The 17,178-nt window shown below is 49.2% G+C and overlaps 1 protein-coding gene across 2 annotated transcripts in view; it reads left to right on the forward strand.

The window, feature by feature from the left end:
- Positions 1–11,685, forward strand: part of DHCR24 (24-dehydrocholesterol reductase) — a 34,080-nt gene extending 22,395 nt beyond the window's left edge. For both annotated transcript variants that reach the window (XM_055234089.2, XM_063613892.1), the window contains 3 exons: positions 7,115–7,312; positions 7,737–7,915; positions 8,953–11,685. In XM_055234089.2, coding sequence (XP_055090064.1) covers positions 7,115–7,312; positions 7,737–7,915; positions 8,953–9,106 — 531 coding nt within the window. In that variant the 3' untranslated portion in view covers positions 9,107–11,685. The remainder of the gene's footprint in view (positions 1–7,114; positions 7,313–7,736; positions 7,916–8,952) is intronic.
- Positions 11,686–17,178: the final 5,493 nt, after the last annotated feature.

Below are 17,178 nucleotides of genomic sequence, written 5' to 3' on the forward strand. Positions count from 1 at the left end.
TCCTAAGGAACTGCAACGACTTCTCAAGCAGCAACACGGTCATTTCCTTCTGAAGGAACCGACTACCTTCAGTTCAAGCAGCAGGCTCTTAGCAAGCATCTGCTTGGTGCTGGGGAGTAAGCCCCTAGGCCGGTACTTTGGGGAACACAGACCTGTTCCGCCCTTGAGGAAGGGTTAGCCTCTAGCCACGGCGAGCAGACAGATCCCTGCACTGTAAAGGGCCGCAGGAACATTAGTAGGAAGTGGCTGGTTCTGCCTAGGGCTCGAGGTAACAGCCAAGCCTGGCTGTGAAAGGTGAGTGAGAATTTGCTGTTGCATGTGTAGATGGGTGGGTGGATGAGGAACAGTGACACTTTAAGTGGGGGAAGGTCAGGAAGAACCCCTCAGGAGATGACTTTGTGAGCAGGGACCTGAACATAGGGAGGGCAGGCCAGGAACAACTCTGGGGAGGACTCTGGAACTCTGTTCACAGGCAGAGGGACAGCCAGAGCCCAGGGCTTGAGCCGGGCTAACAGGAAATTAACCATTATAAAATGGACAGTTCAGGGTAATTTAGTACATTCACAGTGTTTTGCAAGCACTACCTCTGTGTAGTTCCAAACATTTTCATCTCCGAAAAGGAAACCCTATACCCATTAAGCAGCCACTCCCTACTCTCTCCCCTTTCCCCAGCCTGTGGCAACCACCAATTCATCTTCTGTCTCTGTAGATTTACTTATTCTGGATATTTCACATATATGGAATCATTCAGTATGTGCCTTTTGTGACTGGCTTCTTTTACATAGCATAATGTTTTCATGTATCAATATTTCATTTCTTTTTATGGCGGGATAGTAGTTCATTATATGAGAGACCACATTTTGTTTTGTCACTCATCTGTTGATGGACATGTGGATTGTTTCAACCTTTTGCCTACTGTGAACAGTGCTGCTACAAACCTCCATATGCATGTATTTGTTTGAATACCTGTTTTCAGTTCTTTGAGATATTGAACTAGGAGTGGAATTGCTGGGTCATATGCTAATTCTGTGTCTAACTTTCTGAGCAACAACCAAACTCTTTTCCGCTGAGGCTGTGCCATTTTTCATTCCCACCAGCAATGTATGAGCGCTCTATTTTTCAACATTCTCACCAACACTTGTTATTTTCTGGTTTTTAAATTATTAGTATTATTATTATAGCCATTCTGGTGGGTTTGTGGTATTGACTTGCATTTTTCTTGAAACTAATGATGTTGAGCATCTTTTTATGTGCATGTTAGCCGTTCTGTATATCTTCTTTGGTGAAAAGTCTATTTGAATCCTTTGCCCCCTTTTAAAATTTGGTCATTTGTCTTTGTTGTTGAGATGTAAGAGTTCTTTACATACTCTGGATACTAGACCCTCATCAGATATATGATTTGCAAACATTTTCTCCAATTCTGTAGGTTTCTTTTCATTGTCTTGGTAACGTCCTTTGATGCACAGAAGTTTTTAATTTAGATGAATTCCAATTTATCTATTTTCCCTTTTGTTTGTGCTTTTAGTGCCATATGTAAGAATTTATTACCAAGTCCAAGCCCCTATGTTTTCTTCAAAGACCTTTATAGTTGCAGCTCTAATATTTAGGTTGTTGAGTGGGGTAGGAGTCCAGGCTCCATGCTTTTGCATATAGCTATCCAGGTGTCCCAGCAAGACTGCATGTGTTTGAAAGACAGCAAGAAGCCTTCAGAGCCAGCATGCCCACGCTGAGCTATGGTGAGGAATGAGGTCAAACAGCCACCAGAGGCTAGATCATATGGCTCCTTGTAGGTTAGGAAGGACTTTATATTTTATTCTAAGTATAATAGGAAGCCAATGAGGGCTTTGAACAGTGGCATGGCCTGATTTTTGTTTTAAAAGAATAACTGTGACAGCTGGATAGAGTGGATGGCGGTGGGCGTGGACAAGACTGGAAGAGTAGAAGAAGGAAGATACTGTTGTCTGGGCAGCAGCAGAGGAGAACTGTCAAATCTGGGAGATGCAGTGCAGGTTAAACCAGCCAACAGGATTTCCAGACAGATCGGCCATGGATGTGATTCCAAGGTTCAGGGCCAAGGTTGACTGCCATTTGAAACATGGGGGAGGGGACTGGAAAGGGGAATCAGAAGCCATTCAGATGTCCAGGTGGGATGACAGCAGGAGCCAGTGACGTGTGTCGGGACTTCAGGAGTTCAGTGGAGGTTGGAGCCTCAGCCACAGAGAAATGTTTTCTAAAGCCATGGAGGGAGATGAGTGAGGGTGGATAGAGAAGACCCTGGGGCACCCTGCAGGTTAGGGGAGGAGGAACCAGCCAAGGGCAGGAGAAAGTGCTGTCAACCAGGGCAGGGGAACAAAACCAGGAGGATGTGGCATCCCAGAAGCCAAGGGAAGACTGTTTCAGAAGGAAGACCAGCAACTGTGCCACGTGCTGCTGAAGGAGATGAAGACAGAGACTCGACCTCTGGATTTGGCCATAGGAATGTCATCATTGACTTTAAGCAATAGGGGTGAATCCTTGACCAGTGGGTTTGAGAGAGAACTGGAGACGAGGCAGTGGACACAGTGAAAACAAACCTGAGGTTCACTATCAAGAGAGGCAGAGAAACAAGGTGATGGCTGGAGGCGGGTGTGGGGCCAGGTGAAGGTACTTGGTGTGATTGCTTTAAGATGGGAGAGATGGCAGTCATGACGATCCAGTGGAGGGGAAAATGACAATGCAGAAGAGAGGGTATATTGATAGGGTGAAGTCTTGAGTAGGGGAGTGGAGTGGCTCCTGAGCTCAGGTGGAGAGGTTGCCTTTTGATGGGCACATGGAAAGTTCATCCAATTGTCAGGAGGGAAGCAGTACTAATGGCTACAGTTGCTACTAATGGGAGGACCATAGCGTGGTGGGAGGGTGTGGGAGTTCTCTTCTGATTGCTTCTATTTTCTCAATGAAATAAGGATTTCGGCTGAGATGAAAGGGGAGAGGATTTTGATGGTTTCAGGAGAGAAAAGATGAGAAGCTGTCCCTCGGAGAGTGGGAAATGAATTAACTGGGGAAACATTGTGGCATTGCCAGGCAGCACTGGGCCTACCAGGGATTCACATTCATGAATTTACAGTGAGACCAGCCCTGTGGTTGTGGGTTTTCACCCAGGAATCTGTGTTGGTGGGGTACAGAGTAGGCAGTTATATTTAACCATGGCTGAGGTTTTGCAGGGAGTGTGATGTGTAGGCAAGAGTGAGGACCCAAGGTTGTGGTTTTGATGAAATCTAAGCCAGCTATGGAGGGGAGGCTGGATGTGAGAGGTCCCCAGGGACTGACAAGGGACTGATATGGTGGACAGGATGCCCTGGGTGGAGTGGAGCATTAAAGTCAGAGGACTAGAGGGCGTAAGCTAGGAAGAGAGGCGGTGATGGCTGAGAGCAAACACTTGCAGTGGAAGCTATGGAGACTGAATGTAGGGCAGGGTGACAGAGCCTAGGGGTCAGCAAACTTTCCTAAAGGGCCAAACAACAAATATTTTAGGCATTCCAAGCCACAGAATCTATGACAGCTCCCCAGATCTGCCACACGGAAACAGCCAAGGACGGTACATAAATGAATAGGGATGACTGGCCCCAGTAAAACCAAATTTACAGAAATAGTCATTAGGCCACATGTGGCCAGTGGGCTCACTTCTGCGCTCCCACACTGGATCCCCACGGGTAGTAATTTCTGTCCCCTCCTCCAGGGTATGTTGTGAGAGCCGGTGGCCAAGGACATGTGGAAGATAAGATCACTGGAATGTAAAGAAAGAAGGCCAAGGGCAGAGAGGCCAGGCGTGGTCAGGACCTTCTCTGTGGGTTTTAAATCACCAAAAGTTTTTTTTTTTTTTTTTGAGACGAAGTCTTGCTCTGTCACCCAGGCTGGAGTGCAGTGGCTGTATCTCGGCTCACTGCAAGCTCCGCCTCCCGGGTTCACGCCATTCTCCTGCCTCAGCTCCCCGAGTAGCAGGGACTACAGGCTCCCACCACCACCACGCCTGGCTAATTTTTTGTATTTTTAGTAGAGACGGAGTTTCACCATGTTAGCCAGGATGGTCTCGATCTTCTGACCTCATAATCCACCCGCCTTGACCTCCCAAAGTGCTGGGATTACAGGTGTGAGCCACTGCGCCTGGCCTTGGCTATTTTATTTTTCTTTTGTATTTTTATTTTTTATTTTTTTGAGACAGGGTCTCACTGTGTCACCCAGGCTGGAGTGCAGCGGCATGATCTCGGCTCACTGCAACCTCCACCTCCCAGGCTCAAACAATCCTCCCACCACAGCCTCCCAAGTGGCTAGGACCACAGGCATGCACCACCACATCTGGCTAACTTTTGTATATTTTGTAGAGGCAGGGACTCACTATGTTGACCAGTCTGGTCTTGAACTCCTGGGATCAAGCAATCCTCCCTCCTCAGCTTCCCAAAGTGCTGGCATTACAGGCATGAGCCACCATGCCCGGCCAATTTACTAATATTTTTTCTTCTATTCTGTTGGTCGCCTTTTCATTTTCTTGATGGTGTCCTTTGAAACACAAAAGTTTTAAATTTTGGCGTTGTCCAATTTGTCTAATTTTTCTTTTATTGTTTGTGCTTTTGGTGTCATATTTAAAGAAATCATTGCCTAGTCTAAGGTCATTAAGATTTATGCCATGTTTTCTTCTAAGAGTTTAATAATGTTCTCTTACTTTTAGGTCTTTGGTACAATTTGTGTTAATTTTTGTTTATGGTGTGAGGTGGGGGTTCAGCTTCATTATTTTGCATGTGGATGTTCAGTTATTATTGTCATATAATTCACAAGCCATATAATTCACCCATTTAAAATGTGTCAGCCAGGTGTGGTGGCTCATGCCTGTAATCTCAGCACTTTGGGAGGCTGAGGCGGGTGGATCACTTGAGGTCAGGGGTTCAAGACCAGCCTGGCCAACATGGTGAAACCCTGTCTCTACTAAAAATACAAAAAAGTAGCTGAGGCTGGGCGCGGTGGCTCACTCCTGTAATCCCAATACTTTGGGAGGCCGAGGCAAGCAGATCATGAGGTCAGGAGTTCGAGACCAGCCTGACCAACATGCTGAAACCCCGTCTGTACTAAAAATACAAAGGCTGAGGCAAGCAGATCATGAGGTCAGGAGTTCGAGACCAGCCTGACCAACATGCTGAAACCCCGTCTGTACTAAAAATACAAAAATTAGCCAGGTGTGGTGGCACACACCTGTAATTCCAGCTACTCAGGAGGCTGAGGCAGGAGAATTGCTTGAACCTGGGAGGTGGAGGTTGCAGTGAGCCGAGATTATGCCACTGTACTCCAGTCTGGGCAACAGAGTGAGACTCCATCTCAAAAAAAAAAAAAAAAAAATTAGCCGGGTATGGTGGCACATGCCTATAATCCCAGCTATTTGGGAATGGCTTGAAACCGGGAGGTGGAGGTTGCAGTGAGCCGAGATCACGCCACTGCACTCCAGCCTGGATGATGGAGTGAGACTCTGTCTCAAAAAATAAATTAAATAAATAAATAAATGAATAAAATAGAAAATAAAATGTGTCATTTGCGGAGTGTAGTGGCTTATGCCTATAAGCCCAGCACTTTGGGAGGCTGAGGCAGGAGGACTGCTTTAGCCCAGGAGTTCAAGACCAGCCTCAGCAACATAGGAATACCCTGTCTCTACAAAAAACAAAAATAAATTAGCCAGACATGGTGGTGTGTGCCTATGGTCCCAGCTACTCAGGAGACTGAGATGGGAGGATTGCTTGAGCCCAGATAGTGGACGCTACAGTGAGCTGTGATCGTGCCACTGTACTACAGGTTGGGCAACAGAGTGAGACCTTGTCTTTAAAAAAAAAAAAAAAAAAAAAAAAAGTGTGATTCAATGGTTTGGGTTATATTCCATTTTTTAGTGCCTCTGTTTTTAGTGCCATATGCAAGAAATTGTTGCCAAATCCAGTGTCATGAAGATTTTTCCCTGTGTTTTATAGTTTTAGCTCCTGTTTGTTTGTTTTATTTTTTGAGACGGAGTCTTGCTCTGTCGCCCAGGCTGGAGTTTAGTGGCGCGATCTCGGCTCACTGCAAACTCTGCCTCCCAGGTTCACGCCATTCTCCTGCCTCAGCCTCCTGAGTAGCTGGGACTACAGGTGCCTGCCACCACGCTCGGCTAATTTTTTGTATTTTTAGTAGAGATGGGGGTTCACCGTATTAGCCAGGATGGTCTCGATCTCCTGACCTTGTGATCCGCCTGCCTCAGCCTCCCAAAGTGTTGGGATTACAGGCGTGAGCCACCGCACCCGGCTGGAACTGTTTAATGAATGGAGGAGTGGCCTTGGACTCAAGGGCTCCCGGAGCTGTGAGAATCGGTCATCAGTGGACACTGGGGACCCTCAAGAACATGGCAGGACTCAAGCAGGGAGGAAGATTTTGACCCAGGGGCCAAAGTCTTCTCTGTTGGAGGTGGGCAGAGCTGGAGGGGAGTGGGGGGCATCTTCAGGAGGCAGCAGTGCTGAGCGAGGAAGCTCCCGCCTCGTGGCAGTTTGAGGCATGGAAGAGAACAGCTTCTGCGCAGGAGGGTTTCCAGGGAGACCGAACTGGGGGAGCCAGGCGGGTGGTCAGGCTGTGAGCAAGGGATGCTGCAAACCAATGGGCTCCTTGTCCAACCTGAGCCAGACTGTACCCACCCCATGAGAGCTGTCTCTGGCTGTGTGCCCCTAGGAAGTCTGCTTAAGTTCTCTAAGTATCACTATGCTCATTCAACAGCTAGACCAGGAATGATAGCTACCTCATTATTGCACTCCAGGCACAGGGTTGAGTGCCTTCCACTTGGTATTAATATCTCATTATCCTCACAAGGCCCATTTTACAGATAAGGAAACTGAGCTCAAAGAAGTTAAGTAACTAGCCCAGGGTCATCACTGCTGGCGAATGACAGAGCTGAGAAGCAAACCTAGATTGGACTGGTAAAGTCCTAGGTCCCATCACACCCCCTCCAAAGAGGGGAATTGGACCCAGGCATGCTTCTGTCAAGCACAGAATGGGTCCTGGCCCCTGGCCCCTTGCACTTGGAGACATTCAACCCTTGTTGGTTTTTTTCTCTCCATCCCTAATCTTTGTTTTCCAGGACATCATCCCCTTTGGCAACAACCCCATCTTCCGCTACCTCTTTGGCTGGATGGTGCCTCCCAAGATCTCCCTCCTGAAGCTGACCCAGGGTGAGACCCTGCGCAAGCTGTACGAGCAGCACCACGTGGTGCAGGACATGCTGGTGCCCATGAAGTGCCTGCAGCAGGCCCTGCACACCTTTCAAAATGACATCCACGTGAGTGGGGCAGGCCAGGGAGGGCGCACCAGGCACATTCCCTTGGAATCCATGGTCTCCTCCCCTGAATTGTGTGACCGACCTTGGGCACACCTGCCCTCTGGGTGTTTTCCCAACTTTAAGATGAGGTCCTTGTCCCTGTGTCTGCTGAGGCCTCGGCCCACTCAGTGATGGTCCCCCTGGGAGAGGAGTCGTAGGGTCTGGCATTGAGCATTCCCATGACCTGCTCCGATTGTGTCCTCCAGGGTGGTGGAGTCAGGGTGTTCTCAGCCAGGGCTGGGGGGCAGGGAGTGAAGCCGAGAGCACCTGAGGGGGTCTTGAGAATGCTGCAAAGCCTTCATTTGAGTGGGTATGAGCGGGCCAGCCATGAGCCTGTCACCTGTTGGAGAAAAAGCACCAACACCCACCTCCCTGGTCTACCCAGGTCTACCCCATCTGGCTGTGTCCATTCATCCTGCCCAGCCAGCCAGGCCTAGTGCACCCCAAGGGAAATGAGGCAGAGCTCTACATCGACATTGGAGCATATGGGGAGCCGCGTGTGAAACACTTTGAAGCCAGGTCCTGCATGAGGCAGTTGGAGAAGTTTGTCCGCAGCGTGCATGGGTGAGTGGCCCAGAGTACAGTATGGTCCCTCTAGCTGACAGCCCCAGGGTACTGCTCCAGGGGAATGAGGCCAGCTGTATGGAGAACCAGGAGCCCAGGCCTATCAACTGGTTTCTTAGGGCCCCTGGAGCTGTGGCAGCCTCTGGGTCAGGAGTTAAGCTGTGAAAGATAGGCAGGGGGTGGGCTTGCAGGACTACTTGCCCCCTTCTCCCTGCACCCCCTCCTCCAGTGAACACGTCACACGCTCCCAGCAGCTCTAGCCAGAAACCTGGGAGTCACCCCACTCCTTCCCATGGGACAGACGATGGGTGTGGGCTTAGCTGTGTCCAGGGGCGACTGCTCCAGATGGAAAGGCCAAAGCTAAGGAGAGAGGGATTCCTGACTGTGAAAACCGCAGGGAGGCCCAGGACAGAGGATTGCTCAGAAAACAGCCTGGATAAACTATTGAGTGGAACATGGACAAAGCCAGGAAAAAACAATACCATATGATTCCTTTCATATAAAATTCCCAAAAACACACATGAATCCATACTGATAGTGCATCAGTAGTTGCCTGGGGATGGCAGAGGGCGACGGATAACTAAGGGGCACGGGGAAAGTTTGGGGCTGATGGTTATAGCCACAATGTGGACTGCAGTGATTGGAGTCCTTGGTTGCATGCATGTGTCAAGCTTATCCAATTGTATACTTTTCCAGTTTATTGAAAGTCAATAACAGATTCAAGGAAAACAGCCCCACTGCTCCATTAGGGGAGGCAGCTGTGCCTCTGGCCAAGGAGAGGGGCAGAAGCCCGGCAGTCTGAGCTTTACTCCTGACTCTGCCTCCACTGCTAAGCTACCTAACCCCCAAGCCCCAATTCCCTACCTGCAAAAGGGGGATAAGAATACCTGCACCATCTTCTTCACAGGTTAAGGGGGTTAAACAAGAGGAATCCTCCAAAAGCCCTTTCTGGGCTGCAGAGTGAGCAGCTGGGTTTCTCTCACGCCTCGTGCTCCATGCGCCTCCTGGCGTCCTCACCCACTTCTCTGCCTCTGCAGCTTCCAGATGCTGTATGCCGACTGCTACATGAACCGGGAGGAGTTCTGGGAGATGTTCGATGGCTCCTTGTATCACAAGCTGCGAGAGAAGCTGGGTTGCCAGGACGCCTTCCCCGAGGTGTACGACAAGATCTGCAAGGCCGCCAGGCACTGAGCTGGAGCCCACCTGGAGAGACAGACACGTGTGAGTGGTCAGGCGTCTTCCCTTCACTCAAGCTTGGCTGCTTTCCCAGATCCACACTTTCAGAGAGTAACCCCTCCAGAACTCCCACCCTGACAGCCCAACACCACCTTCCTCCTGGCTTCCAGGGGCAGCCCAGTGGAATGGAAAGAATGTGGGATTTGGATTCAGACAAGCCTGAGTCCAGTTCCCCGTTTAGAACTCATTAGCTGTGTGACTCTGGGTGAGTCCCTTAACCCCTCTGAGCCCAGTCTCTTCATCAGTTGAAGGGGATAGTAATACCTACTTGCAGGTTGTTGTCATCTGAGTTGAGCACCGGTCACATTGAAGGTGCTGGGTAAGTGGTAGCTCTTGTTGCTTCCCGTTCAGTGTCACATCTGCAGCGGAGTCTGAAAAGGCTCCACATTAGGTCACCTGTGCACAGCCATGGCTGGAATGATGAAGGGGATACCCTGGAGTTGCCCTGCCATCGCCTCCTTCAGCCAGACGAGGTCCTCACAGGAGAAGGACAGCTCTTCCCCACCCTGGGATCTCAGGAGGGCAGCCACGGAGCGGGGAGGCCCCAGATGCGCTGTGCCAAAGCCAGGTCCGAGGCCAAAGTTCCCCCTGCCATCCTTGGTGCCGTCTTGCCCCTTCCTCCTTCATGCCTGGGCCTGGAGGGCCCCTGTGTTCCTGGAGAAGGCATTCCAGGGTTGAATCCTGTCCCAGCCTCAGCCTGGGACACCTAGGTGGAGAGAGTGGTCTCCGCTCTGATTTGGATCCAGGGGACCTGGGCTCATTCTTCTGGGCTCACCAACCCTGCAGGCCTCATCCTGTCCCAAAACCCACTTTGTCATGGTGGGAGTGGTCCGCGCTGCTCTGCAGCATGGGGGCTGGGGAGTGGACAGCATCGGGTGGGAAAGTGGGGTCCACCCTCATGTTTCTGTAGGATTCTCACTGTGGGGCTGGAAGAAAAGAGTATCGACTTGATTTCTCCAACCACTCATCCCTCTTTTGCTTTCTCCCACCACTCCCCACCCCCAGCTGTAGTTAATTTCAGTGCCTTACAAATCCTAAGCTCAGAGAAAGTTCCATTTCCGTTCCAGAGGGAAGGGAACCTCCCTAGGTCCTTCCCTGGCTTGTTATAACGCAAAATTTGGTTGTTTATGCAACTCTATCTTAAGAACTGCCCAGCCTCAGCTGAAAACCCGAATCTGAGAAGGAATTGCGTCATGTAAGGGAAGCTGGAATTAAGGGAGCTGAGCCAGTCATGGTTGTGGCGTGTGAGTCAGGAGACCTAGGTTTCAGCCCCTCTCTACTGTCAGTGAGCTGTGCAAGGTGGGCAAGTCATTGTCCTCTGAGCTGCAGTTTCCTCATCTGTCACATCGCTACAGACAAGACCTCCCTGGAACCCTTCTGATTGTCTTAGACACTGTGGTTGCAAAACCCACAGAAAGCCTCGTTTGTGTGGAAAGTCAGAGGAAAAATAAATGATCCAGTGGACACTTGGGGATTATCTGTCATTCAAGATCCTTCCTTCAACCCCAAGGCCAGCTCCCATCTCATTTTCAGAAAGGCTCACACCTGGCTTGCAGGGAAGCATCTGCCTTGTCATTCCAGGTGCCAGAATCCTCTCAGAGTCATTGAAGGGTGTTCACCCATCCCACCCAAGGCTTGGCACACTGCCAGTGTCTTAGCAGGGTCTTGTGAGGGCTGGGGGCATCCAGGCACTCAGAAGGCAAAGGAACCACCCTACCCATTTGGCCTTTGGAGGGGGCAGAAGAAAGAAACAAACCTCATCCTCTATTTTACAAAGCATGTGAATTCTGGCATTAGCTCTCATAGGAGACCCATGTGCTTCCTCGCTCAGTGCAAAACTGATGATTCTACTTGCTGTAGATGAATGGTTAACACGAGCTAGTTAATCAAACAGTGCCATTGTTTCGCCAGTGAAGCCTCCAACCCTAAGCCACTGGGACTGTGGCCAGAGATGCCAGCAGCCTCTGTCGCCCTTAGTCATATAACCAAAATCCAGACCTTATCCACAACCTGGGGCTTGGAAAGGAAGGTATTTTGGAATCACACCCTCAGGTTATGTTGCTCCAGTAAAATCTTGCCTGGAAAGAGGCAATCTTCTTAGCATGGTGAGCTGAGTTCATGGCTTTTTTTTTTGTAGCCAGTCCTGTCCCTGGCCATCCATGTGATGGTTTTGGGTGGAGTTAAACTTGACGCCAGTGGGCAGTGCATGTGGAAAGTATCAGAGTAAGCCTCTCCCCTCCAGAGTCCCAAGTTTCTTGGCTGCATGAAAGTTTTCTTTAGAATCAGAATTGTAGCCAGTTTCTTTGGCCAGAAGGATGAATAATTGGATATTACTGAAAGGGAGGGGTAGAGATGGGTGTGGCAGTGTATGGTGTGTGATTTTTATTTTCTTCTTTGGTCATGGGGGCCAAGGAGAAAGGCATGAATCTCCCCTGTCAGGCTCTTACAGCCACAGGCACTGTGTCTACTGTCTGGAAGACATGTCCCCGTGACTGTGGGGCCACTGCTTCTGTTTAAATAAAAGTGGCCTGGAAGCTGGCGTTTGTCGTTTCTTGCTTGGGGGACCAAAATGTGGAGTCAGACCTGGGCTCAGGTTCAGGCTGTGCCATTCCCCAACTCAGTTGCTCTCACTGAACCCATGAGCCCATGGCTGAGGGCTAGAAGAACATGCAGGAACTGACAAGTTTATTTCTATCACTGTCAGAGTGTGATTGGAGTCAGTGTTGAAAGGGTCCCTCTGTGTGCAGGGTGGCAAGCAGACCAGTGAGAAGGCCACCACTGCAGTCCAGGTGAGATGATGGTGGCTCTGGTTAGGGTGGAGGCCTGGCTTTGTCACTTGGTTGTGACCAATTAATTGTAGCAAGTCAATCCTGTTGAGACTACTGTCCTCATCTACAAACTGGTGGACCCACTAGCTGTCCATTAAAATGCACTCCTCCGTTCTTTGGACACATAGCTAGACTACCTTTCCCAGCCTTTCTTACAGTCAGTTGTGTCCTTGTGTTAAGAGCTTTCCAGTGGAATGTAAACAGAAGTCATAAAAACCTGTATGAGGTCTCCTGGCTCTCCCCTTCACTCAGTGCAGATGACAACCAGGCCATAGGTGGTTGGAGAGACTTATGTCAGAAGGAACCTGGATTCCTGAGTCACTGCAGGAGAAGCGCTTGTGGCCAGAAGTTCAAGACTAAGCCTGAGCAACATAGTGAGACCCCGTCTGAAAATTAGCTAAGTATGGTGGCAAGTATCTGTAGGCCCAGCTACTCTGGAGGCTGAGGCAGGAGGATTGCTTCAGTCCAGAAACTTGAGGCTGAAGTGACCTATGATCGTGCTACTGCACTCCAGCCGGGGTGACACAGAGTAAAACTTTGTCTCAATAAATAAATAAATAAGGCATTATCTGGGCTGGTGCCTGAGAGCCCAACCCCTCCTTGGTTTGCTGAGCTTAGGCACTAGACTGAACAATCTGTATGTTGCTGCTCCCAGTTGCAAATCTGAATCTTAGCAGCAGCTGCCTTACAAGCCTCAAGCCATGAACCTGGCATCGAGATCTATGAGAAGAAGCAAGAGGGCCACCTGAGGGGCCTTGGCTTGGTTTACCAACCTCCTTACAGGAGGGTGTCAACAGTCTGTTCACTATCTGATCTAATGGAAGCTGAAAGTAGAAGAGAATTCACATGTGTATCCTTGGAACTTCTAGTTACCCCACTGGCAGACCTGGAGTCTGATCCCCCTGAGGGAGGGGTGAGAAAGATGTTTGTGGGACGGGGTCAGTGGTGTGCTGGATGCGGCTTGTACCAGTTTACAAGGGCCATCATGCACACCTCCTTCCACTTCCATGTTCAGTGACATTGGCAGCCTGAAATCACCCACAGGGGGAGCATCTACACCACAGAAATTAGCAGCACTACGAATCAGGGCTTGTAATGTTATATTAATCAGTGTTCTCCAGAGAAACAACCAATAGGAGATACACACAAACACACACACACAGGCACACATCCCTTAACGAGGATAAGTTCTGAGAAATGCATCATTAGGTGATTTCATTATTGTGTGAATATCCCACAGTGTAGTTACACAAACCTAAATGGTACAGCCTACTACACAGCTATATGGGATAGCTTATTGCTCCTAGGCTACTGACCTGTACAACATGGTACAGTGCTGAATACTATAAGCAATTATAACACAATGGTAAGTACTTGTATATCTAAACATAGAAAAGGTACAGTAAAAATAGGGCATTATAATCTTATGGGTCCACCATTGTATATGTCGTCTGTCATTGACCAAAATGTTATGCATCCCATGACTGTATAGAAAGGCAGACACATGAAGAGACAGAGAAACAGAGACTTATTATAAAGTATTGGTTCATGTGATTATGGAGGCTAAGAAGTCCCAAGATCTACAGTAGGCAAGCTAGATACCCAGGAAAGCCAATGACATAGTTCCAGTTTGAGTCCAAAGGGCTGAGAACCAGGAGAGCCAATGGTGTAAGTTCCAGTCCAAAAGCTGGTAGGCTCAAGACCCAAGAAGAGCCCATTTTTCAGTTCAAGTCTGAAGGCAGGAAAAGCCTGATGTCCCAGCTTAAGCACTCAGGCAGGAGGAGTTTCCTCTCATTCAGTCCTTTTGTTCTGTTCGTGTCTTCAGTTGATTGAATGAGACCCACCTGCTTTAGGAAGGGCACCCTGCTTTGCTCAGTCTGATTCAATGTTAATCTCATCCAGAAACACCCTCCCAGACACACCCAAAGTAATATTTGGTCACATGGTCTGGGCACCCCATAGTCCTGTGAAACTGACACATAGAATTAACTATCACAGGAGGGCTTTGTTTTGTTTTGAGAGACAAACATTTACCAGCACACCACTTAACAGAGACCTCTCCTAATGAGCCCTCCAAATCCAAGCTTAGCAGGAAAGGTGGCTCCTGCACCCTGGCTCTGGCCTCAGTACATTCGTCACTCAGGCTTCTGAACCTCAGGCATCTCTGTGATCATCGCCCACCCCCTTGTTAATCATTCTCATTATTGGTGAACCCCCATTCCCTGGCTAATGCTGCAGCAGGTCCAGGAAGAGGGAGTGGATCAGCTGAACCTGGGAACAGGTGTAAACTGCTCCTGAGAAGGAGGAGCTCCAAGGGTCAAGTTGGTGAAGGTGAAACTGCCTTCAGGGCCAAAGGACTGTGGCAGGGCCCGAGTGGGACCTGGGCTTGCTCAGGCCCAGGACAGGCATCGAGCAGCCCACAGCGATGAGGATGGGAGGACCTGAGCTTTGAACAAAGGGAGCTTCCCAGAGCTGGCCTGGCTGGTGTGCCCAGGGATGTTGTGAACTCAAGGTAAAAAGCCAAAGACAGCACGGTACAGCATTCATGATGGTCAGAACCGTCACCCTTAGGTATTGATAAGAACCTAACACAGCAAATGAAGTCCCATTCTATTAATGTTTACTAAAGCAACCATGCCGTGCAACCTATGTAAACTTGTTCCTCCTGTGGGCCTCAGTTTCTCCCTGTAAAGTGAGCAGCTATGCCAGCCATGCTTCACCTTGCCAAGGCATTGCAGATGACCAGCTGCCCATGCCCACTAGCTGATCTTCAGAAGCTGGTTGCAGCAGGACTGCCTATGTGTGACGTCAACTCATTGTTACGTTACCTGTGGTCCATGTTGCAAGGTGGTGCTGAAGGCATAGTAAGAACCTGGATGTTAAATCTGGTGGCATCGCTTGTAGAAGGCTATTTTTGGCCTGCTCAGGGCTTCCCACAACCTGGCAGCATCTCGCACTGGAGTGGGAGAGATCACTACCCCCCGAGCAAGCAGGGAGGTGCTAGAACCTGCTGTTACTTTTTAAGATGTATGTGCTGGAGGGTTCAGCCCAGCCACCTTCAGGACAACTTCAAGAGATGGAACTAGAATTTGGTGGTTATTAAATATTTATTCATTTCATTTTTGGCGGTGGAGCTTTTATCCCCAAACAAAAGCTTTTAGGGAAAGTCCAATATGTAACAAACATGGAGCTACTTTGAGTCAAGCTGGGTGGGGCCAGCAGTCCAGCCCTCATGGCCAGGCCCTGTGCCCTCCTTCTCCAGGGATTGCTGGAGGCCCCAGCAGAGCCCAGTTAACAACCTGCAGAACTCCGTGTCCTCTTATGGCCCTGTGCAGGCAGGAGGGCAAGGGTCACAACAAGCCAGATTTTAGCTCAACATCCAAAGGACCCTTTTACCATCATAGCTGCCCTGCACTGGGAAGGGCTGTCTTGGGGGTGTGCAAGGAAAGCCTGGACAGACAGATGGAGTTACTGTCGCAGAGCAGAGCAGTGGTCACCAAATGAGGTTCCCAAGCCCAGGGTGTAACAGGATGATCCATCGGGATGTCTGAAAAAATGTTAATGTTTGTCTTGATTTGGGTTTCCCTAGAAGCCAACCCTAAGACAAAGATTTGAGTGCAAGCAGTTTATTTGGGAGGTGAAGAAAACACCAGCAGGGGAGTGGGGAAGGGATGACAGCCAATAATGGGTTCATTCTCAAGCAGGTTACCGCTGGGGGCCACTACCGTGTAACTGTACTGGGAAAACTGGAAACCAGTGTAAAACATGCGTTTCAAAGGTACATCCCACAAGGGCTGAGGGAGCTGGTATTTATACACCACCTTCCTTCAGTGAGGGTAGCTCCAGAGGGATGTGGAGTCCCTGGCACTTCTAGCCCTCCATAGGCAGCAAGGCCGGCCCTGGCAGCCAGAGAGCCTTTTGCTCCTTTATAGATGAATGTCCCTCCCCAGCACACATTATTTTTGTAACACACATGAACTCATTCTTATAGCAAAATATTTAAAAGAATTGCCTAATTTAAAGTTGTGGCCAGGGGCCAGACGCGGTGGCTCACACCTGTAATCCCAGCACTTTGGGAGGCCGAGGCTGGTAGATCACTTGAGGCCAGGAGTTTGAGACCAGCCAAAACCCCATCTCTACTAAAAATACAAACATAGCTGGTCATGGTGGCTCATGCCTGTAGTCCCAGCTACTTGCGGGGCTGAGGCATGAGAATCGCTAGAACCCGGGAGGCAGAGGTTGCAGTGAGCTGAGATCCCACCACTACACTCCAGCCTGGGTGACAGAGCAAGACTTTGTCTCAAAAAAAATAAAAAAATAAAAAATAAAAAAAAGTTGTGGCCAGGCTCGGTGATTTACACCTATAATGCCAGCACTTTAGGAGGCCAAGGTGGGAAGACAGCTTGAGCCCAAGAGTTCCAGAGCAAGCTGGGCAACATAGCAAGACGCTATCTCTGAAAAAACAAAAACATTATCCAGGCGTGGTGGTGCAGCCTATAGTCCCAGCTACTTGAGAGGCGGGGAGGTGTGAGCATCACTTGAGCCCAGGAGGCCGAGGCTGTAGTTAGCCGTGATGACGCCACTGCACTCCAGCCTGGGCTGGACACAGCAAGACCCTGTCTCAATAAATAAATAAATAAAGTTGTTACACAGGTTTCTCTTATCAAAAGACAAGCATCACAAATTTGCTGACCTCTCTCTTTTTTTTTTTTGTTTTTTTGAGACAGAGTCTTGCTCTGTCGCCCAGGCTGGAGTGCAGTGGCTTGATCTCTGCTCACTGCAACCTCCACTTCCCAGGTTTAAGCAATTCTCCTACCTCAGCCCCCCAAGTAGCTGGGATTACAAGTGCCTGCCACTACGCCTGGCTAATCTTTTTTTTTTTTTTTTTTGTATTTTTAGTAGAGACAGGGTTTTACCATGTTGGCCAGGCTGGTCTCGAACTCCTGACCTCAGGTAATCTGCCCACCTTGGCCTCCCAAAGTGCTGGGATTACAGGTGTGAGCCACCGCACCCAGCCTTGCTGACCTTCTCTACAGTGACAGTGACTGTCTGTAATATGATAGCTGATAGAGATATTTGAACAAATATACTTATTTTGTAAGGCAAACAGTTTCTTTAAAAAGTTTTATTGCATTATTTTAACTCGTTTATTACTTTTTATTTTTAATTAATTCTACAGAAACGTTGCAATGGTAGTAG

This window comes from Symphalangus syndactylus, chromosome 19 (genome assembly GCF_028878055.3).
Source record: "Symphalangus syndactylus isolate Jambi chromosome 19, NHGRI_mSymSyn1-v2.1_pri, whole genome shotgun sequence".
In the NCBI taxonomy this organism is placed as follows: Eukaryota; Metazoa; Chordata; class Mammalia; order Primates; family Hylobatidae; genus Symphalangus; species Symphalangus syndactylus.